The following is a 23,395-nucleotide window of genomic DNA, read 5'->3' as shown; positions in this document are numbered from 1 at the left end:
GGCACATAGTAAGCGCTTAATAAATGCCATCATTATTATTATTACTCTCTGTGCCTCAGTTCCCTCATCTGTAAAATGAGGATGAAGACAGTGAGCCCCCCGTGGGACAACCTGATCACCTTGTAACCTCCCAAGTGGTTAGAACAGTGCTTGGCACATAGTAAGAGTGCGAGAGTGCTTCCTCTCCCTCTCGTCCCCCTCTCCATCCCCCCCATCTTACCTCCTTCCCTTCCCCACAGCACCTGTATATATGTATAGATGTTTGTACAGATTTATTACTCCATTTATTTATCAATCAATCAATCAATCGTATTTATTGAGCGCTTACTATGTGCAGAGCACTGTACTAAGCGCTTGGGAAGTACAAATTGGCAACACACAGAGACAGTCCCTACCCAACAGTGGGCTCACAGTCTAAAAGGGGGAGACGGAGAACAGAACCAAACATACCAACAAAATAAAATAAATAGGATAGAAATGTACAAGTAAAATAAATAAATAAATAAATAAATAAATAAATATTTATTTTACTTGTACATATCTATTCTATTTATTTTATTGTGTTAGTATGTTTGGTTTTGTTCTCCGTCTCCCCCTTTTAGACTGTGAGCCCACCGTTGGGTAGGGACGGCCTCTAGATGTTGCCAACTTGGACTTCCCAAGCGCTTAGTCCAGTGCTCTGCGCACAGTAAGCGCTCAATAAGTACGATCGATGATGATGATAGTAAGCGTTTAATAAATGCCATCATCATTATCATTGTGACCCAGAGTAAGCGCTTAGCCGACCCCACTCTTTCCCCGCCTTTTTCATCATCATCATCATCAATCGTATTTCTTGAGCGCTTACTATGTGCAGAGCAGTGGACTCAGCGCTTTTTCTGGGCCTTCCTCTTCATTCATTCATTCCGTCGTATTTATTGGACCCCCCAGGGCGTGGGAAGATGGGAAGCCTGGGTGGAGAGGCTGGCCTTGGTGCCCCCCATCCCTCAGGACATCATGTTCAGCGAGATCATCGTGCCCACGCTGGACACCGTCCGCTATTCCTGCCTCATGGGCCTACTGGTGAAGCATCAGAAGCCCGCCGTCTTCGTCGGCCCCACCGGTACCGGGAAGAGCGTCTACATCATCGTGAGTGAACTGGGGGGAGCCCACCTTAATAATAATGACATTTATTAAGCGCTTACTAAGCACCTTGGGGGTAAGGGAGTCTCCCCCACAGCAGCAGGCCGTGGAGAGCCTGTGTGCCCTCCCCGCCGGGCCATCCATCCATCCGTCAGTTGGATGTGTAATCATCATCATCAATCGTATTTATTGAGCGCTTACTATGTGCAGAGCGCTGTACTAAGCGCTTGGGAAGTACAAATTGGCAACATATAGAGACAGTCCCTACCCAATGGTGGGCTCACAGTCTAGAATATGTATATATGTCTAATCATCAACATGGCGTTGGTTAAGCGCTTACTATGTGCCACGCACTGTTCGAAGCGCTGGGGGGATACAGGAATAACACAAATAATGATGGCATTTGTTAAGCGCTTACTATATGCCAAGCACTGTTCTACGCGCTGGCTGCATAGCGCTTAGATTCATTCAGTCGTATTTATTGAGTGCTTACTGGGTGCAGAGCACTGGACTAAGCGCTTGTGTTCAAGCTGTAGATCAATCAATCAGTCGGATTTATTGAGCGCTTACTGGGTGCAGAGCACTGGACTAAGCGCTTGTATTCAAGCTGTATATCAATCAGTCGTATTTATTGAGCCCTTACTGTGTGCAGAGAACTGTACTAAGCGCTTGTATTCAAGCTGTATATCAGTCGTATTTATTGAGTGCTTACTGGGTGCAGAGCACTGGACGAAGCGCTTGTATTCAAGCTGTATATCAATCAATCAGTCGTATTTATTGAGTGCTTACTGGGTGCAGAGCACTGGACTAAGCGCTTGTATTCAAGCTGTATATCAATCAGTCGTATTTATTGAGTGCTTACTGGGTGCAGAGCACTGGACTAAGCGCTTGTATTCAAGCTGTATATCAATCAGTCGTATTTATTGAGCGCTTACTGGGTGCAGAGCACTGGACTAAGCGCTTGTGTTCAAGCTGTATATCAATCAGTCGTATTTATTGAGTGCTTACTGGGTGCAGAGCACTGGACTAAGCGCTTGTATTCAAGCTGTATATCAATCAGTCGTATTTATTGAGTGCTTACTGGGTGCAGAGCACTGGACTAAGCGCTTGTGTTCAAGCTGTATATCAATCAATCAGTCGTATTTATTGAGCGTTTATTGGGTACAGAGCACTGGACTAAACGCTTGTGTTCAAGCTGTATATCAATCAGTCGTATTTATTGAGCACTTACTGGGTGCAGAGCAGTGGATGAAGCGCTTGTGTTCAAGCTGTATATCAATCAATCAGTCGTATTTATTGAGCGCTCACTGGGTGCAGAGCACTGGACTAAGCGCTTGTTTTCAAGCTGTATATCAATCAATCAGTCGTATTTATTGAGCGCTTACTGGGTGCAGAGCACTGGACTAAGCGCTTGTGTTCAAGCTGTATATCAATCAATCAGTCGTATTTATTGAGCGCTTACTGGGTGCAGAGTACTGTACTAAGCGCTTGTATTCAAGCTGTATATCAATCAATCAGTTGTATTTATTGAGCGCTTACTGGGTGCAGAGCACTGGACTAAGCGCTTGTGTTCAAGCTGTATATCAATCAATCAGTCGTATTTATTGAGCACTTACTGGGTGCAGAGCACTGGACTAAGCGCTTGTATTCAAGCTGTATATCAATCAATCAGTCGTATTTATTGAGTGCTTACTGGGTGCAGAGCACTGGACTAAGCGCTTGTATTCAAGCTGTATATCAATCAGTTGTATTTATTGAGCGCTTACTGTGTGCAGAGCACTGTACGAAGCGCTTGTATTCAAGCTGTATATCAATCAGTCGTATTTATTGAGCGCTTACTGGGTGCAGAGCACTGTACTAAGCGCTTGCATTCAAGCTGTATATTAATCAGTCGTATTTATTGAGTGCTTACTGGGTGCAGAGCACTGGACTAAGCTCTTGTATTCAAGCTGTATATCAATCAGTCGTATTTACTGAGCGCTTACTGTGTGCAGAGCACTGTACTAAGCGCTTGTATTCATGCTGTATATCAATCAGTCGTATTTATTGAGCGCTTACTGTGTGCAGAGCACTGGACTAAGTGCTTGTGTTGAAGCTGTATATCAATCAATCAGTCGTATTTACTGAGTGCTTACTGGGTGCAGAGCACTGGACTAAGCGCTTGTATTCAAGCTGTATATCAATCAGTCGTATTTATTGAGCGCTTACTGGGTGCAGAGCACTGGACTAAGCGCTTGTGTTCAAGCTGTATATCAATCAATCAGTCGTATTTATTGAGCGCTTACTGGGTGCAGAGCACTGGACTAAGCGCTTGTATTCAAGCTGTATATCAATCAGTCGTATTTATTGAGCGCTTACTGGGTGCAGAGCACTGGACGAAGCACTTGTGTTCAAGCTGTGTATCAATCAACGAGTCGTATTTATTGAGTGCTTACTGGGTGCAGAGCACTGGACTAAGCGCTTGTGTTCAAGCTGTATATCAATCAATCAGTCGTATTTATTGAGCGCTTACTGGGTGCAGAGCACTGGACGAAGCGCTTGTGTTCAAGCTGTATATCAATCAATCAGTCGTATTTATTGAGCGCTTACTGGGTGCAGAGCACTGGACTAAGCACTTGTATTCAAGCTGTATATCAATCAGTCGTATTTATTGAGCGCTTACTGGGTGCAGAGCACTGGACTAAGCGCTTGTATTCAAGCTGTATATCAATTAATCAGTCGTATTTATTGAGCGCTTACTGGGTGCAGAGCACTGGACTAAGCACTTGTGTTCAAGCTGTATATCAATCAATCAGTCGTATTTATTGAGTGCTTACTGTGTGCAGAGCACTGTACTAAGCCCTTGTATTCAACCTGTATATCAATGTCGTATTTATTGAGCACTTACTGTGTGCAGAGCACTGGACTAAGTGCTTGGGAAGTCCAAGTTGGCAACATATAGAGACAGTCCCTACCCAACAGTGGGCTCACAGTCTAGAATATGTATATATGTTTGTACATATTTATTACTCTATTTATTTATTTTGTTTGTCCATATCTATTCTATTTATTTTATTTTGTGAATATGTTTGGTTTTGTTCTCCATCTCCCCCTTCTAGACTGTGAGCCCACTGTTGGGTTGGGACCGTCTCTAGATGTTGCCAACTTGGCAACAATAAAATAAATAGAATAGCTATGTACAGACTAAATAAATAAATAAATAGAGTAATAAACACGTACAAACATATATACATATTCTAGACTGTGAGCCCACTGTTGGGTCGGGACTGTCTCTAGATGTTGCCAACTTGGCAACAATAAAATAAATAGAATAGCTATGTACAGACAAAATAAATAAATAAATAGAGTAATAAATATGTACAAACATATACACATATTCTAGACTGTGAGCCCACTGTTGGGTCGGGACCGTCTCTAGACGTTGCCAACTTGGCAACAATAAAATAAATAGAATAGATATGTACAGACAAAATAAATAAATAAATAGAGTAATAAACATGTACAAACATATATACATATTCTAGACTGTGAGCCCACTGTTGGGTCGGGACCGTCTCTAGATGTTGCCAACTTGGCAACAATAAAATAAATAGAATAGCTATGTACAGACAAAATAAATAAATAAATAGAGTAATAAATATGTACAAACATATATACATATTCTAGACTGTGAGCCCACTGTTGGGTCGGGACCGTCTCTAAATGTTGCCAACTTGGCAACAATAAAATAAATAGAATAGCTATGTACAGACAAAATAAATAAATAAATAGAGTAATAAATATGTACAAACATATATACGTATTCTAGCCTGTGAGCCCACTGTTGGGTCGGGACCGTCTCTAGACGTTGCCAACTTGGCAACAATAAAATAAAAGCTATGTACAAACAAAATAAATAAATAGAGTAATAAATATGTACAAACATATATACAGATCCTAGACTGTGAGCCCACTGTTGGGTCGGGACCGTCTCTAGATGTTGCCAACTTGGCAACAATAAAATAAATAGAATAGCTATGTACAGACTAAATAAATGAATAAATAGAGTAATAAATATGTACAAACATGTATACATATTCTAGACTGTGAGCCCACTGTTGGGTCGGGACCGTCTCTAAATGTTGCCAACTTGGCAACAATAAAATAAATAGAATAGATATGTACAGACTAAATAAATAAATAAATAGAGTAATAAATATGTACAAACATATATACATATTCTAGACTGTGAGCCCACTGTTGGGTCGGGACCGTCTCTAGACGTTGCCAACTTGGCAACAATAAAATAAATAGAATAGCTATGTACAGACAAAATAAATAAATAAATAAATAGAGTAATAAACACGTACAAACATATATACATATTCTAGCCTGTGAGCCCACTGTTGGGTCGGGACCGTCTCTAGACGTTGCCAACTTGGCAACAATAAAATAAATAGAATAGCTATGTACAGACAAAATAAATAAATAAATAGAGTAATAAACATGTACAAACATATATACATATTCTAGACTGTGAGCCCACTGTTGGGTCGGGACCGTCTCTAGATGTTGCCAACTTGGCAACAATAAAATAAATAGAATAGCTATGTACAGACAAAATAAATAAATAAATAGAGTAATAAACATGTACAAACATATATACATATTCTAGACTGTGAGCCCACTGTTGGGTCGGGACTGTCTGTAGATGTTGCCAACTTGGATTTCCCAAGCTCTTAGTCCAGTGATCCGCACACAGTAAGCGCTCAATAAATACGATTGATTGATTGATTGATTGATTGATTGATTGATTGATGGATGGATTCCCGACTCCCTTTCCTTCCGCAGGATTTCCTTCTGAAACAACTGAACAAGGACATCTACCAACCGCTGCTCATCAACTTCTCGGCCCAGAGCACGGCCGCCCAAACGCAGAACATCATCATGTCCAAGCTGGACAAGAGGAGGAAAGGAGTCTTCGGCCCCCCTCTTGGAAAGAAAATGGTAATATAGAAGTGTTTTTATCATCATCAATCCTATTTATTGAGCGCTTACTATGTGCGGAGCACTGTACTAAGCGCTTGGGAAGCACAAATTGGCAGCACTGGATACTCCCGAGAAGCAGCGTGGCTCAGCGGAAAGAGCCCGGGCTTTGGAGTCAGAGGTCGTGAGTTCAAATCCCGCTCCCCCCAATGGTCACTTCACTTCTTTTTTTTTATGGCATTTGTTAAGCGCTTACTATGTGCAAAGCACTGTTCTAAGCGCTGGGGAGGATACCAGGTGATCAGGTTGTCCCACTTGGGGCTCACAGCCTTCATCCCCATTTTACAGATGAGGGAACTGAGGCCCAGAGAAGTGAAGTGACTTGCCCAAAACCACCCAGCAGGCAAGTGGCGGAGTCAGGATTAGAACCCACGACTTCTGACTTACTAAGCGCTGACTATGTGCCAAGCACTGTTCTAAGCACTGGGGTAATAATAATAATAATAATAATAATGATGGTATTTGTTAAGCGCTTACTATGTGCAAAGCACTGTTCTAAGCTCTGGGGAGGATACCAGGTGATCAGGTTGTCCCACTTGGCGCTCACAGGCTTCATCCCCATTTTACAGATGAGGGAACTGAGGCCCAGAGAAGTGAAGTGACTTGCCCAAAGTCACCCAGCTGAAAATTGGCGGAGCTGGGATTCGAACCCATGACCTCTGACTCCAAAGCCCGGGCTCTTTCCAATGAGCCACGCTGCTTCTCAATTCTCCATTCATTCATTCAGTCGTATTTATTGAGCGCTTACTGCGTGCAGAGCACTGGACTAAGTGCTTGGGAAGTACAAGTTGGCAACAGATAGAGACGGTCCCTACCCAACAGTGGGCTCACAGTCTAGAAAAGACTGTGAGCCCCCCGTGGGACAATCTGATCTCCTTGTATCCTCCCCAGCGCTTAGAACAGTGCTTTGCACATAGCAAGCGCTTAATAAATGCCATTTTTATTTTTGAAAGATATTTGTGAAGGGTGCTGTACTACTACTACTACTACTACTAATAATGATGATGATGGCATCTATCAAGCGCTTACTATGTGCAGAGCATTCATTCATTCATTCAGTCGTTTTTATTGAGTACTTATTGGGTGCAGAGCACTGTACTAAGCGCTTCGGAAGTACGAGTTGGCAACATATAGAGACGGTCACAATTCATTTATTCAATCGTATTTATTGAGTGTTTACTGTGTTCAGAGCACTGGACTAAGCGCTTGGGAAGTCCAAGTTGGCGACATATAGAGATGGTCCCTACCCAACTGTGGGCTCACTTATTCATTCATTCATTCATTCATTCAATCGTATTTCATTCATTCAATCGTATTTATTGAGCGCTTACTGTGTGCAGAGCACTGGACTAAGCACTTGGGAAGGACAAGTTGGCAACATCTAGAGACAGTTCCTATTCATTCATTCAATCGTATTTATTGAGCGCTTACTGTGTGCAGAGCACTGTACTAAGCGCTTGGGAAGTCCAAGTTGGCGACATATAGAGACGGTCCCTACCCAACAGTGGGCTCACTCATTCATTCATTCATTCATTCATTCATTCATTCATTCATTCAGTCAATCGTATTTCATCCATTCAATCGTATTTATTGAGTGCTTACTGTGTGCAGAGCACTGTACTAAGTACTTGGGAAGGACAAGTTGGCAACATATAGAGACGGTCCCCATTCATTCATTCATTCATTCAATTGTACTTATTGAGTGCTTACTGTGTGCAGAGCACTGTACTAAGAGCTTGGGAAGGACAAGTTGGCAACATATAGAGATGGTCCCTATTCATTCATTCATTCAATCGTATTTACTGAGCGCTTACTGTGTGCAGAGCACTGGACTAAGCACTGGAGAAGTACAAGTTGGCACCATATAGACGGTCCCTATTCATTCATTCTTTCAATCGTCTTTATTGAGCGCTTACAGTGTGCAGAGCACTGGACTGAGCGCTTGGGAAGGACAAGTTGGCAACATCTAGAGACGGTCCCTACCCAACAGCGGGCTCACAGTCTAGAAGTGAGAAGCAGCGTGGCTCAGTGGAAAGAGCCCAGGCTTTGGAGTCAGACGTCATGGGTTCAAATCCCGGCTCCACCACATGTCAACTGAGTGACTTTGGGCCAGTCACTTCACTTCTCTGTGCCTCAGTTGCTTCATCTGTAAAATGGGGATGAAGACTGTGAGCCCCCCGTGGGCCAACCTGATCACCTCGTAACCTCCCCAGCGCTTAGAACAGTGCTTTGCACATAGTAAGCGCTTAATAAATGCCATTATTATTATCATTATTAGAAGACCATCATATCCCCACAGCACCTGTATATATGTATATATGGTTGTACATATTTATTACTCTATTTATTTATTTATTTGTTTATTTTACTTGTACATTTCTATCCTGTTTATTTTATTCTGTTGGTACGTTTGGTTCTGTTCTCTGTCTCCCCCTTTTAGACTGTGAGCCCACTGTTGGGTAGGGACCGTCTCTACGTGTTGCCAATTTGTACTTCCCGAGCGCTTAGTGCAGTGCTCTGCGCATAGTAAGCGCTCAATAAATACGATTGATTGATTGATTGATTGATCCAGGTGCTGCGGGGAAGGGAAGGAGGTAGGCCGGACGGGATGGGGAGAGGGCGAGGGAAAGGGGGCTCAATCAATCAGTCGTATTTATTGAGCGCTTACTGGGTGCAGAGCACTGCACTAAGCGCTTGGGAAGTGCAGCGTGGGGGTGGCCTTTCCTTGTGGCAGGTGGTGTTTGTGGACGACGTGAATATGCCCGCCCGCGAGCCGTACGGTGCCCAGCCCGCCGTGGAGCTCCTCCGCCAGTGGCTGGACCACTGGAACTGGTACGACCTCAAGGACTGCACGCCCATCAAGCTGGTGGACATCCAGATCCTGTGTGCCATGGGCCCGCCAGGTACGGGCCTGCCACCCCGAAGGCCTCCCCCGCGCCCGGAGGTTGGCGGAGCGGGGAGTTCCCGGGCCTGGGGGTCAAAGGGTAATAATAATAATAATAATAACAATAATAATAATAATAATAATAATAACAACAATAATAATAATGATGGTTTTTGTTAAGCCCTTACTGTTTGCAAAGCACCGTTCTAAGCGCTGGGGTAGATACAAGGTTATCAGGTTGTCCCAGGTGGGCCTCACAGTCTCAGTCCCCATTTTTACACAGAGGCACAGAGAATAATAATAATAATAATAATAATAATAATAATAATAATAATAATAATGATAATAATAATAGTAATATAATAATAATGATGGTATTTGTTAAGCCCTTACAGTTTGCAAAGCACTGTTCTAAGCGCTGGGGTAGATACAAGGTTATCAGGTTGTCCCAGGTGGGGCTTACAGTCTTAGTCCCCATTTTTACACAGAGGCACAGAGAATAATAATAATAATGATAATGATAATAATAATGATAATAATAATAATAATAATAATAATAATAATAGTAATATAATGATGATGGTATTTGTTAAGCCCTTACTGTTTGCAAAGCACCGTTCTAAGCGCTGGGGTAGATACAAGGTTATCAGGTTGTCCCAGGTGGGCCTCACAGTTTCAGTCCCCATTTTTACACAGAGGCACAGAGAATAATAATAATAATAATAATAATAATAATAATAATAATAATAGTAATATAATAATAATGATGGTATTGCCCTTACTGTTTGCAAAGCACTGTTCTAAGCGCTGGGGTAGATACAAGGTTATCAGGTTGTCCCGGGTGGGGCTCACAGTCTTAGTCCCCAGTTTTACACAGAGGCACAGAGAATGATAATAATAACGGTAATAATAATAACGATAATAACGATAATAATAATAATAATAATATAATGATGATGATGGTATTTGTTAAGCCGTTACTGTGTGCAGAGCACTGTTCTAAGCGCTGGGGTAGATACAAGGTTACCAGGTTGTCCCAGGTGGGGCTCACAATCTCAGTCCCCATTTTTACACAGAGGCACGGAGAATAATAATAATAATAATAATAATGATAATAATAATAATAATGACAATAATAATAACAATAATAATAATAATAATATAATGATGGTATTTGTTAAGCCCTTACTGTGTGCAAAGCACTGTTCTAAGCGCTGGGGTAGATACAAGGTGATCAGGTTGTCCCAGGTGGGGCTCACAGTCTCAGTCCCCATTTTTACACAGAGGCACAGAGAATAATAATAATAATAATAATAATAATAATAATATAATAATGATGATGGTATTTGTTAAGCCCTTACTGTATGCAAAGCACTGTTCTAAGCGCTGGGGTAGATACAAGGTAGTCAGGTTGTCCCAGGTGAGGCTCACAGTCTCAGTCCCCATTTTTACACAGAGGCACAGAGAATAATAATAATAATAATAATAATAATAATAATAATAATAATATAATGATGGTATTTGTTAAGCCCTTACTGTGTGCAAAGCACTGTTCTAAGCGCTGGGGTAGATACAAGGTGATCAGGTTGTCCCAGGTGAGGCTCACAGTCTCAGTCCCCATTTTTACACAGAGGCACAGAGAATAGTAATAATAATAATAATAATAATAATAATAATAATAATAATAATAATAATAATAATAATGATAATAATAATATAATGATGGTATTTGTTAAGCCCTTACTGTGTGCAAAGCACTGTTCTAAGCGCTGGGGTAGATACAAGGTGATCAGGTTGTCCCAGGTGAGGCTCACAGTCTCAGTCCCCATTTTTACACAGAGGCACAGAGAATAGTAATAATAATAATAATAATAATAATAATAATAATAATAATAATAATATAATGATGGTATTTGTTAAGCCCTTACTGTGTTCAAAGCACTGTTCTAAGCGCTGGGGTAGATACAAGGTTATCAGGTTGTCCCAGGTGGGGCTCACAGTCTTAGTCCCCATTTTTACACAGAGGTACAGAGAATAATAATAATAATAATAATAATAATAATAATAATAATAATAATAATAATAATGGTATTTGTTAAGCCCTTACTGTGTGCAAAGCACTGTTGTAAGCGCTGGGGTAGATACAAGGTAATCAGGTTGTCCCAGGTGGGGCTCACAGTCTCAGTCCCCATTTTTACACAGAGGCACAGAGAATAATGATAATAATAATAATAATAATAATAATAATAATAATAATAATAATAATAATATAATGATGATGGTATTTGTTAAGCCCTTACTGTGTGCAAAGCACTGTTCTAAGCGCTGGGGTAGATACAAGGTAATCAGGTTGTCCCAGGTGGGGCTCACAGTCTCAGTCCCCATTTTTACACAGAGGCACAGAGAATAATAATAATAATAATAATAATAATAATAATAATAATAATAATAATAATATTGATGGTATTTGTTAAGCCCTTACTGTGTGCAAAGCACTGTTCTAAGCGCTGGGGTAGATACAAGGTAATCAGGTTGTCCCAGGTGGGGCTCACAGTTTCAGTCCCCATTTTTACACAGAGGCACAGAGAATAATAATAATAATGGTTGTATTTGTTAAGCGCTTACTATGGGCCAAGCAGTGTTGTAAGCGCTGGGGTGGTTGCAAGGTGATCAGGTTGTCCCACTTGGGGCTCACAGTCTTAATCCCCATTTTGCAGATGAGGTCAGCGTAGCCCACGGCTTGATAAAGGTAGAGAATGTTGCCAGCTTGGCCTTCCCAAGCGCTTAGTACAGTGCTCTGCACGCAGTAAGCGCTCGATAAATACGAATGGATGGTGGGATGAGAGGTGCTGTTCCCAGCTGGGTGATGATGATGATGATGATGACTAGACTGTGAGCCCGCTGTTGGGTCGGGACCGTCTCTAGATGTGGCCGACTTGGACTTCCCAAGCGCTTAGTACAGTGCTCTGCACGCGGTAAGCGCTCGATAAATGCGACTGGATGAACGGATGATGGGATGAGAGGTGCTGTTCCCAGCTGGGTGATGATGATGATGATGATGATGATGACTAGACTGTGAGCCCGCTGTTGGGTCGGGACTGTCTCTAGATGTTGCCGACTTGGACTTCCCAAGCGCTTAGTCCAGTGCCCTGCACACAGTAAGCGCTCAATAAATACGATTGAATGAATGAATGAATGAATCTGGAAAATGGGGATGAAGACTGTGAGCCCCTCGTGGGATGACCTGATCACCTCGTATCTCCCCCAGCGCTTAGAACAGTGCTTGGCACAAAGTAAGTGCTTAACAAATACCATTATTATTATTATTATTATTATTATTATTATTATTATTATTATCATTATTCTCTGGGCCTCAGTGACCTCATCTGTCAAATGGGGATGAAGACTGTGAGCCCCTCGTAGGATAACGGGATGGCCTTGTTTCTCCCCCAGCGCTTAGAACAGTGCTTGGCATGTAGTAAGCGCTTAACAAATATTATTATTATTATTATTGTTGTTCTCTGGGCCTCAGTGACCTCATCTGTCAAACGGGGATGAAGACTGTGAGCCCCTTGTGGGACAACCGGATGGCCTTGTATCTCCCCCAGTGCTTAGAACAGTGCTTGGCACCTAGTAAGCGCTTAACAAATACCATTATTATTATTATTGTTATTATTATTATTATTATTATTAAGTAGAAGCAGCGTGGCTCAGTGGAAAGAGCCCGGACTTGGGAGTCAGAGGTCCTGGGTTCTAATCCCGGCTCCGCCAATTGTCAGCTGGGTGACCTTAGTCCAGTGCCCTGCACACAGTGAGCACTCAATAAATACCTTTGAATGAATGAATGAATGAATGAATGACAACCTGATCACCTGGTATCTACCGCAGTGCTCAGAACAGTGCTTGGCACGTAGTAAGTGCTTAACAAATAACGCTCAGAACAGTGCTTGGCACATAGTAAGCGCTTAACTATTATTATTATTATTATTATTATTATTATTATTATTATTATTATTATGTGGAAGCAGCGTGGCTCAGTGGAAAAAGCCCGGACTTGGGAGTCAGAGGTCCAGGGTTCGAATCCCGGCTCCGCCACTTGTCTGCTGTGTGACCTTGGGCAAGTCACTTCACTTCTCTGGGCCTCAGTGACCTCATCTGGAAAATGGGGATGAAGACTGGGAGCCCCTCGTGAGACAACCTGATCACCTTGTAGTTCTCCCAGCGCTTAGAACAGTGCTTGGCACATAGTAAGCACTTAACAAATACCATTATTATTATTATTATTATTATTATTATTATTATTATTATTATTATTATTATTATTATTATTATTAAGTAGAAGCAGCGTGGCTCAGTGGCAAGAGCCACTGGGAGTCAGAGGTCATGGGTTCCAAACCTAGCCCCGCCACTCATCAGCTGTGTGACCTTGGACAAGTCACTTCACTTCTCTGGGCCTCAGTGACCTCATCTGGAAAATGGGGATGAAGACTGGGAGCCCCTCATAGGACAACCTGATCACCTTGTAGTTCTCCCAGCGCTTAGAACAGTGCTTGGCACGTAGTAAGCACTTAACAAATACCATTATTATTATTATTCTTATTATTATTAAGTCGAAGCAGCGTGGCTCAGTGGCAAGAGCCACTGGGAGTCAGAGGTCATGGGTTCCAATCCCGGCCCCACCACTCAGCAGCTGTGTGACCTTGGACAAGTCACTTCACTTCTCTGGGCCTCAGTGACCTCATCTGTCAAATGGGGATGAAGACCGTGAGCCTCACGGGGGACAACCTGATCACCTTGTATTTCTCCCAGCGCTTAAAACAGGGCTTGGCACATAGTAAGCGCTCAATACATACGATTGAATGAATGAATGGTAAGTGCTTAACAAAGACTATGAGGCCCCGTGGGACAACCTGATCACCTTTTATCCCCCCCCAGTACCTACAACAGTGCTTGGCACATAGTAAGCGCTTAGTCCAGTGCTCTGCACACAGTAAGCGCTCAATACATACGAATGAATGAATGAATAGTAAGCGCTTAACAAAGACTGTGAGCCCCCCGTGGGACAACCTGATCACCTTGTATCCCCCCCACCACCTACAACATTGCTTGGCACATAGTAAGCGCTTAGTCCAGTGCTCTGCACACAGTAAGCGCTCAATACATACGATGAGTGAATGAATAGTAAGCGCTTAACAAAGACTGAGACAACCTGATCACCTTGTATCCCCCCCAGCACCTACAGCAGTGAGCGCTTAGTCCAGTGCTCTGCACACAGTAAGCGCTCAATACATCCGATTGAGTGAATGAATAGTAAGCAGCGTGGCTCAGTGGAAAGAGCCCGGGCTTCGGAGTCAGAGGTCGTGGGTTCAAATCCCGACCCCCGCCACTTGTCGGCTGTGGGACGTTGGGCAAGTCACTTCACTTCTCTGGGCCTCAGTTCCCTCATCTGGAAAATGGGGATGAAGACTGTGAGCCCCCCGTGGGGCAACCTGATTACCTTGTATCTACCCCAGCGCTTAGAACAGTGCTTGGCACATAGTAAGCGCTTAACAAATGCCAACATTATTATTATTATTATTATTATTATTATTATTATTATTATTATTATCATTATTATTATTATAGTAAGCGCCTAACAAATACCATCATCATTCCTATTATCAGTATTAAATCTTCTCCCTGTCTCCTATTTTAGGCGGCGGGAGAAATCCCGTAACCCCTCGCTTCCTGCGCCACTTCAACACCGTGACCATCAACGAGTTTGACGACAAATCCATGTTCACAATTTTCTCGAGAATCTTGGACTGGCACCTGGCTACTTGGTAAGCTCTTTCATCATCATCATCATCATCATCAATCGTATTTATTGAGCGCTTACTGTGTGCAGAGCACTGGACTAAGCGCTTGGGAAGTACAAGTTGGCAACATATAGAGACGGTCCCTACCCACCAGTGGGCTCACAGTCTACCCACCTGGTCTTCCGTCATTTGTACAGATTCATTTAATCGCGTTTACAGAGGGCCTACTGTGGGCAGAGCATTCATTCACTCCTATTTATTGAGCGCTTACTGTGTGCGGAGCACTGTACTAAGCGCTTGGAAAGTCCAATTCGGCAACAGATAGAGACAGTCGCTACCCACAGTGGGCTCACAGTCTAGAAGGGGGAGACTGACAACAAAACCAAACAAGCAGGCGTCAATAGCATCAGTAGAAATTAACAGAATTATAGATATTCAGTCATTCGGTCGTATTTATTGAGCACTTACTGTGTGCAGAGCACTGTACTAAGCGCTTTGAAAGTTCAATTCGGCAACAGAGACAATCCCTACCCACAGTGGGCTCACAGTCTAGAAGGGGGAGACAGACAACAAAACTAAACATGGAGACAGGGGTCAATAGCATCAACAGAAATCAATAGAATTATAGATATTCATTCACTCATTCGTACTGAGCGCTTACTGTGTGCAGAGCACTGTACTAAGCGGTTTGAAAGTCTAATTAGGCAACAGAGACAATCCCTCCCCACAGTGGGCTCACAGTCTAGAAGGGGAAGACGGACAACAAAACAAAACTAGCCAGGCGTCAGTAGCATGAATAGAAATCAAGAGAATTATAGATATTCATTCATTCATTCATTCGTATTTATTGAGCGCTTACTTTGTGCACAGCACTGTACTAAGCGCTTTGAAAAGCCAATTCCGCAACAGATAGAGACAATCCCTACCCACAGTGGGCTCACAGTCTAGAACGAGGAGACCTACAACAAAACCAAACAAGCAGGCGTCAATAGCATCAGTAGAAATTAATAGAATTATAGATATTCAGTCATTCGGTCGTATTTATTGAGCACTTACTGTGTGCAGTGCACTGGACTAAGCGCTTTGAAAGTCCAATTCGGCAACAGATAGAGACAATCCCTACCCACAGTGGGCTCACAGTCTAGAAGGGGGAGACAGACAACAAAACGGGTCAATAGCATCAAGAGAAATCAATAGAATTATAGATATTCATTCATTTGGTCATATTCGTTGAGCGCTTACTGTATGCAAACCACTGTACTAAGCGCTTCGAAAGTCTAATTAGGCAACAGAGACAATCCCTCCCCACAGTGGGCTCACAGTCTAGAAGGGGGAGACGGACAACAAAACCAAACAAGCAGGCGTCAATAGCATCAGTAGAAATCAATAGAATTATAGATATTCAGTCATTCGTTCGTATTTATTGAGTGCTTACTGTGTGCAGAGCACTGTACTAAGCGCTTTGAAAGTCTATTTAGGCAACAGAGACAATCCCTCCCCACAGTGGGCTCACAGTCTAGAAGGGGGAGACGGACAACAAAACCAAACAAGCAGGCGTCAATAGCATCAGTAGAAATCAATAGAATTATAGATATTCAGTCATTCGTTCGTATTTATTGAGTGCTTACTGTGTGCAGAGCACTGTACTAAGCGCTTTGAAAGTCTATTTAGGCAACAGAGACAATCCCTCCCCACAGTGGGCTCACAGTCTAGAAGGGGGAGACGGACAACAAAACCAAACAAGCAGGCGTCAATAGCATCAGTAGAAATCAATAGAATTATAGATATTCAGTCATTCGGTCATATTTATTGAGCACTTACTGTGTGCAGAGCACTGTACTAAGCGCTTGGAAAGTCCATTTTGGTAACAGATAGAGACAATCCCTCCCCACAGTGGGCTCACAGTCTAGAAGGGGGAGACAGACAACAAAACAAAACATGGAGACAGGGGTCAATAGCATCAATAGAATTATAGATATTCATTCATTCATTCATATTTATTGAGTGCTTACTGTGTGCACAGCACTGTACTAAGCGCTTGGAAAGTCCAATTCGGCAACAGAGACAATCCCTCCCCACAGTGGGCTCACAGTCTAGAAGGGGGAGACGGCCAACAAAACAAAACAAGCAGGCGTCAATAGCATCAGTAGAAATCAATAGAATTATAGATATTCAGTCATTCATTCATATTTATTGAGCGCTTACTGTGTGCAGAGCACTGTACTAAGCGCTTTGAAAGTCCAGTTTGGCAACAGAGACAATCCCTCCCCACAGTGGGCTCACAGTCTAGAAGGGGGAGACGGACAACAAAACCAAACAAGCAGGCGTCAATAGCATCAGCAGAAATTAATAGAATTATAGATATTCAGCCATTCGGTTGTATTTATTGAGCACTTACTGTGTGCAGAGCACTGGACTAAACACTTGGAAAGTACAATTTGGCAACAGTAGAGACAATCCCTCCCCACAGTGGGCTCACAGTCTAGAAAGGGGAAACGGCCAACAAAACAAAACATGGGGACAGGCGTCAATAACATCAACAGAAATCAATAGAATTATAGATATTCGTTCATTCGGTCGTATTTATTGAGCGCTCACTGTGTGCAGAGCACTGTACTAAGCGCTTGGAAAGTCCAATTCGGCAACAGATAGAGACAATCCCTCCCCACAGTGGGCTCACAGTCTAGAAGGGGGAGATGGACAACAAAACAAAACAAGCAGGCGTCAATAGCATCAACAGAAATCAATAGAAATATAGATATTCATTCATTCATTCGTATGTATTGAGCGCTTACTGTGTGCACAGCACTGTACTAAGCGCTTTGAAAGTCCATTTCGGCAACAGATAGAGACAATCCCACCCACAGTGGGCCCACAGTCTAGAAGGGGGAGACAGACAACAAAACCAAACAAGCAGGCGTCAATAGCATCAGTAGAAATTAATAGAATTATAGATATTCAGTCATTCGGTCGTATTTATTGAGCGCTTACTGTGTGCAGAGCACTGTACTAAGCGCTTTGAAAGTCCAATTCAGCAACAGTAGAGACAATCCCACCCACAGTAGGCTCACAGTCTAGAAGGGGGAGACAGACAACAAAACAAAACATGGAGACAGGGGTCAATAGCATCAACAGAAATCAATAGAATTATAGATATTCATTCATTTGGTCATATTCATTGAGCGCTTACTGTATGCAAACCACTGTACTAAGCGCTTCGAAAGTCTAATTAGGCAACAGAGACAATCCCTCCCCACAGTGGGCTCACAGTCTAGAAGGGGGAGACGGACAACAAAACAAAACTAGCAGGCGTCAGTAGCATGAATAGAAATCAAGAGAATTATAGATATTCAGTCATTTGGTCATATTTATTGAGCACTTACTGTGTGCAGAGCACTGTACTAAGCGCTTTGAAAGTCCAATTCGGCAACAGATAGAGACAATCCCTCCCCACAGTGGGCTCACAGTCTAGAAGGGGGAGACGGACAACAAAACCAAACAAGCAGGCGTCAATAGCATCAACAGAAATAAATAGAATTATAGATATTCATTCATCGTATTTATTGAGCGCTTACTGTGTGCAGAGCACTGTACTGAGCGCTTGGAAAGTACAATTTGGCAACAGATAGAGACGGTCCGTACCCAACAACAGGTTCACAGTCTAGAAGGGGAGACAGACAACACAAAAAACCAAGTAGACAGGCATCACTAGCATCAAAATGGTCAGTCAGAGATGGGAAGTTGGGCCTCTCCTTTGGAAGTATTTGTTAAATATTGTATTTGTTAAGTATTTGCTAAGCGCCATGTGCCAGGCAGTGTACTAAGCGCAGAAAAATAATTGTGGCATTTGTTAAGTGCTTACTCTATGCCAGGCACTATAGTAAGCGCTGAATAATAATTGTTGCATTTGTTGAGAGCTATGTGTCAGACACCGTACTAAATTAGCTAAATGATAATGGTGGTATTCGTTAAGTGCTTACTATACGCCAGGCACTGTACTAAGCGCTGAATAATAATTGTGGAATTTGTTGAGGGCTTATTATGTGCCAGACACTGTACTAAATGCTAACTAATGATGGTGGTATTCGTTAAGTGCTTACTATATGCCAGGCACTGTACTAAGCGCTGAATGATAATGGCGGAATTAGTTAAGGCACCGTACTAAATGCTGACTGATAATGGTGGTATTTGTTAAGTGCTTACTATATGCCAGGCACTGTACTAAGCGCTGAATAATAATTGTGGCATTTGTTGAGGGCTTATTATGTGCCAGACACTGTACTAAATGCTAACTAATGATGGTGGTATTCGTTATGTGCTTACAATATGCCAGGCACTGTACTAAGTGCTAAATGATAATGGCGGAATTAGTTAAGGCACTGTACTAAATGCTGACTGATAATGGTGGTATTTATTAAGTGCTTACTATATGCCAGGAACTGTACTAAGCACTGAATAATAATTGTGGCATTTGTTGAGGGCTTATTATGTGCCAGACACTGTACTAAATGCTAACTAATGATGGTGGTATTCGTTAAGTGCTTACTATATGCCAGGCACTGTACTAAGCGCTGAATGATAATGGCGGTATTAGTTAAGGCACTGTACTAAATGCTGAATGATAATGGTGGTATTTGTTAAGTGCTTACTATATGCCAGGCACTGTACTAAGCGCTGAATAATGATTGTGGCATTTGTTGAGGGCTTATTATGTGCCAGACACTGTACTAAATGCTAACTAATGATGGTGGTATTCGTTAAGTGCTTACTATATGCCAGGCACTGTACTAAGTGCTGAATAATAATGGTGGTATTTGTTAAGGCACTGTACTAAATGCTGAATGATAATGGTGGTATTTGTTAAGTGTTGACTATATGCCAGGCACTGTACTAAGCGCTGAATAATGGTGGTATTTGTTAAGACACTGTACTAAATGCTGAATGATAATGGTGGTATTTGTTAAGTGCTTACTATATGCCAGGCACTGTACTAAGCGCTGAATAATAATTGTTGTATGTGTTAAGGGCTTACTATGTGCCAGGCACTGTACTAAATGCTAAATGATGATGGTATTTGTTAAGTGCTTACTAAATGCCAGGCACTGTACTAAGCGCTGAATAATAATTGTGGCATTTGTTGAGGGCTTATTATGTGCCAGACACTGTACTAAATGCCAACTAATGATGGTGGTATTCGTTAAGTGCTTACTATATGCCAGGCACTGTACTAAGCGCTGAATGATAATGGCGGTATTAGTTAAGGCACTGTACTAAATGCTGACTGATAATGGTGGTATTTGTTAAGTGCTTACTATATGCCAGGCACTGTACTAAGCGCTGAATAATAATTGTGGCATTTGTTGAGGGCTTATTATGTGCCAGACACTGTACTAAATGCTAACTAATGATGGTGGTATTCGTTAAGTACTTACTATATGCCAGGCACTGTACTAAGTGCTGAATAATAATGGTGGTATTAGTTAAGGCACTGTACTAAATGCTGAATGATAATTGTGGTATTTGTTAAGTGCTTACTATATGCCAGGCACTGTACTAAGCGCTGAATAATAATTGTTGTATGTGTTAAGCGCTTACTATGTGCCAGGCACCGTGCTAAATGATAATGGTGGTATTTGTTAAGTGCTTACTATATGCCAGGCACTGTACTAAGCGCTGAATAATGATGGTGGTATTTGTTAAGCACTTACTATGTGCCAGGAACTGTGCTAAATGTGAAATAATAATGATGGTATTTGTTAAGTGCTTACTATATGCCAGGCACTGTACTAAGCGCTGAATAATAATGGTGGTATTTGTTGAGTGCTTCCTATGTGGCAGGCACTGTACTAAATGCTAAATAATAATGGTGGCATTTGTTAAGTGCTTAATATATGCCAGGCACTATACTAAGCGCTGAATAATAATGGTAGTATTTGTTAAGGCACTGTACTAAATGCTGAGTGATAATGGTGGTATTTGTTAAGTGCTTACTATATGCCAGGCACTGTACTAAGCACTGAATAATAATTGTTGTATGTGCTAAGGACTTACTATGTGCCAGGCACCGTGCTAAATGATAATAGTGGTATTTGTTAAGTGCTTACTATATGCCAGGCACTGTACTAAGCGCTGAATAATGATGGTGGTATTTGTTAAGCACTTCCTATGTGCCAGGAACTGTGCTAAATGTGAAATAATAATGATGGTATTTGTTAAGTGCTTACTATATGCCAGGCACTGTACTAAGCGCTGAATAATAATGGTGGTATTTGTTGAGTGCTTACTATGTGCCAGGCACTGTACTAAATGCTGAATAATAATGGTGGCATTTGTTAAGTGCTTAATATATGCCAGGCACTGTACTAAGCCCTGAATAATAATGGTAGTATTTGTTAAGGCACTGTACTAAATGCTGAGTAATAATGGTGGTATTTGTTAAGTGCTTACTATATTGCAGGCACTGTACTAAACACTGAATAATAATTGTTGTATGTGTTAAGGGCTTACTATGTGCCAGGCACTGTACTAAATGCTAAGTGATAATGGTGGAATTTGTTAAGTGCTTACTATATGCCAGGCACTGTACTAAGCGCTGAATAATAATTGTGGTATTTGTTAAATGCTTACTTTGTGCCAGGCACTGTACTAAGCGCTGGATAATAATTGTGGTATTTGATAAGTGCTTACTACATGCCAGGCACTGTACTAAACCCTGAATAATAATCGTGGTATTTGTTTGCGTATTATGTGCCAGGCACTGTTCTAAGCACAGAATAATAATTGTGGTATTTGTTAAGCACTTACTATATGGCAGGCACTGTACTAAGCACTGGATAATAATTGTGGTATTTGAAAAGTGCTTACTACATGCCAGGCACTGTACTAAACCCTGAATAATAATCGTGGTATTTGTTTGCGTATTATGTGCCAGGCACTGTTCTAATCACAGAATAATAATTGTGGTATTTGTTAAGCACTTACTGTATGCCAGGCACTGTACTAAGCGCTGGATAATAATTGTGGTATTTGTTAAGTGCTTACTACAAGCCAGGCACTGTACTAAGCACTGAGTAATAATTGTGGTATTTGTTAAATGCTTACTATGTGCCAGGCACTGTTCTAAGCACAGAATAATAACTGTGGTATTTGCTAAGCACTTACTAAATGCCAGGCACTGTACTAAGCGCTGGATAATAATTGTGGTATTTGATAAGTGCTTACTACATGCCAGGCATTGTAATAAGCACTGAGTAATAATTGGGGTATTTGTTAAATGCTTACTATGTGCCAGGCACTGTACTAAGTGCTGAACAATAATGGTGGTATTTGTTAAGCTCTTACTATGTGCCAGGCACTGTACTAAACCCTGAATGATAATTGTGGTGTTCGTTAAATGATTACTATGTGCCAGGCACTGTACTAAGCGCAGAATAATAATTGTGGTATTTGATAAGCACTTACTATGTGCCAGACACTGTACTCAATGCTAAATAATAATTGTGGTATTTGTAAAGCGCTTACTATATGCCAGGCACTGTACTAAGCGCTGAATGATAATTGTGGTATTTGTTAAATGCTTACTATGTGCCAGGCACTGTACTAAGAGCTGAGTAATAATTGTGGTATTTGTTAAGTGCTTACTATGTGCCAGGCACTGTACTAAGCGCTGGATAATAATTATGGTATTTGTTAAGCACTTACTATGTGCCAGGCACTGTACTAAACCCTGAATAATAATCGTGGTATTCATTAAATGCTTATTATGTGCCAGGCACTGTACTAAGTGCTGAGTAATAATTGTGGTATTTGTTAAGTGCTTACTATGTGCCAGGCACTGTACTAAGTGCTGAATGATAATTGTGGTATTTGTTAAGCGCTTACTATGTGCCAGGCACTGTACTAAGTGCTGGATGATAATTGTGGTATTTGTTAAGTGCTTACTATGTGCCAGGCACTGTACTAAGTGCTGAATAATAATGGTGGCATTTGTTAAGCGCTTACTATGTGCCAGGCACTGTACTAAACCCTGAACAATAATCGTAGTATTCATTAAATGCTTATTGTGTGCCAGGCACTGTTCTAAGTGCGGAATAATAATTGTGGTATTTGTTAAGCGCTTACTATGTGCCAGGCACTGTACTAAACCCTGAACAATAATCGTGGTATTCGTTAAATGCTTATTATGTGCCAGGCACTGTTCTAAGTGCGGAATAATAATTGTGGTATTTGTTAAGCACTTACTATATGCCAGGCACTGTACTAAGCACTGAATAATAATTGTGGTATTTGTTAAGCGCTTACTATGTGCCAGGCGCTGTACTGAGCACAGTAAGTGCTCAATAAATAGGATTGAATGAATGAATGAATGAATGAATGGGGTTGGATACAGGTAAATGAAGTTGGACACAGGCCCTGTCATTCATTTAATCATATTTATTAAGCGCTTCCTGTGTGCGCACTGTACTAAGCGCTTGGGAGAAGACAATACAACAGTGAAGAGTGACAGTCCCAGCCGACAACGAACTGTCCCACGAGGGGCTCACAGTCTCAATCCCCATTGGACAGA

The 23,395-nt window shown here is 41.8% G+C and overlaps 1 protein-coding gene across 5 annotated transcripts in view; it reads left to right on the top strand.

Annotated features, from left to right (window-relative positions):
* DNAH7 (dynein axonemal heavy chain 7) overlaps positions 1–23,395 on the top strand; it is a 356,587-nt gene that overhangs the window by 196,322 nt on the left and 136,870 nt on the right. For all 5 annotated transcript variants that reach the window (XM_038748902.1, XM_038748901.1, XM_038748903.1 and 2 more), the window contains 4 exons: positions 931–1,128; positions 5,953–6,108; positions 8,882–9,050; positions 14,727–14,853. In XM_038748902.1, the coding sequence (XP_038604830.1) occupies positions 931–1,128; positions 5,953–6,108; positions 8,882–9,050; positions 14,727–14,853 (650 nt within the window). The remainder of the gene's footprint in view (positions 1–930; positions 1,129–5,952; positions 6,109–8,881; positions 9,051–14,726; positions 14,854–23,395) is intronic.

The sequence above is a fragment of the Tachyglossus aculeatus genome, chromosome 7, assembly GCF_015852505.1.
Source record: "Tachyglossus aculeatus isolate mTacAcu1 chromosome 7, mTacAcu1.pri, whole genome shotgun sequence".
NCBI lineage: Eukaryota > Metazoa > Chordata > Mammalia > Monotremata > Tachyglossidae > Tachyglossus > Tachyglossus aculeatus.
Note: the sequence above shows the minus strand (reverse complement) of the source record. Positions and strands in the feature narration are given on the sequence as shown.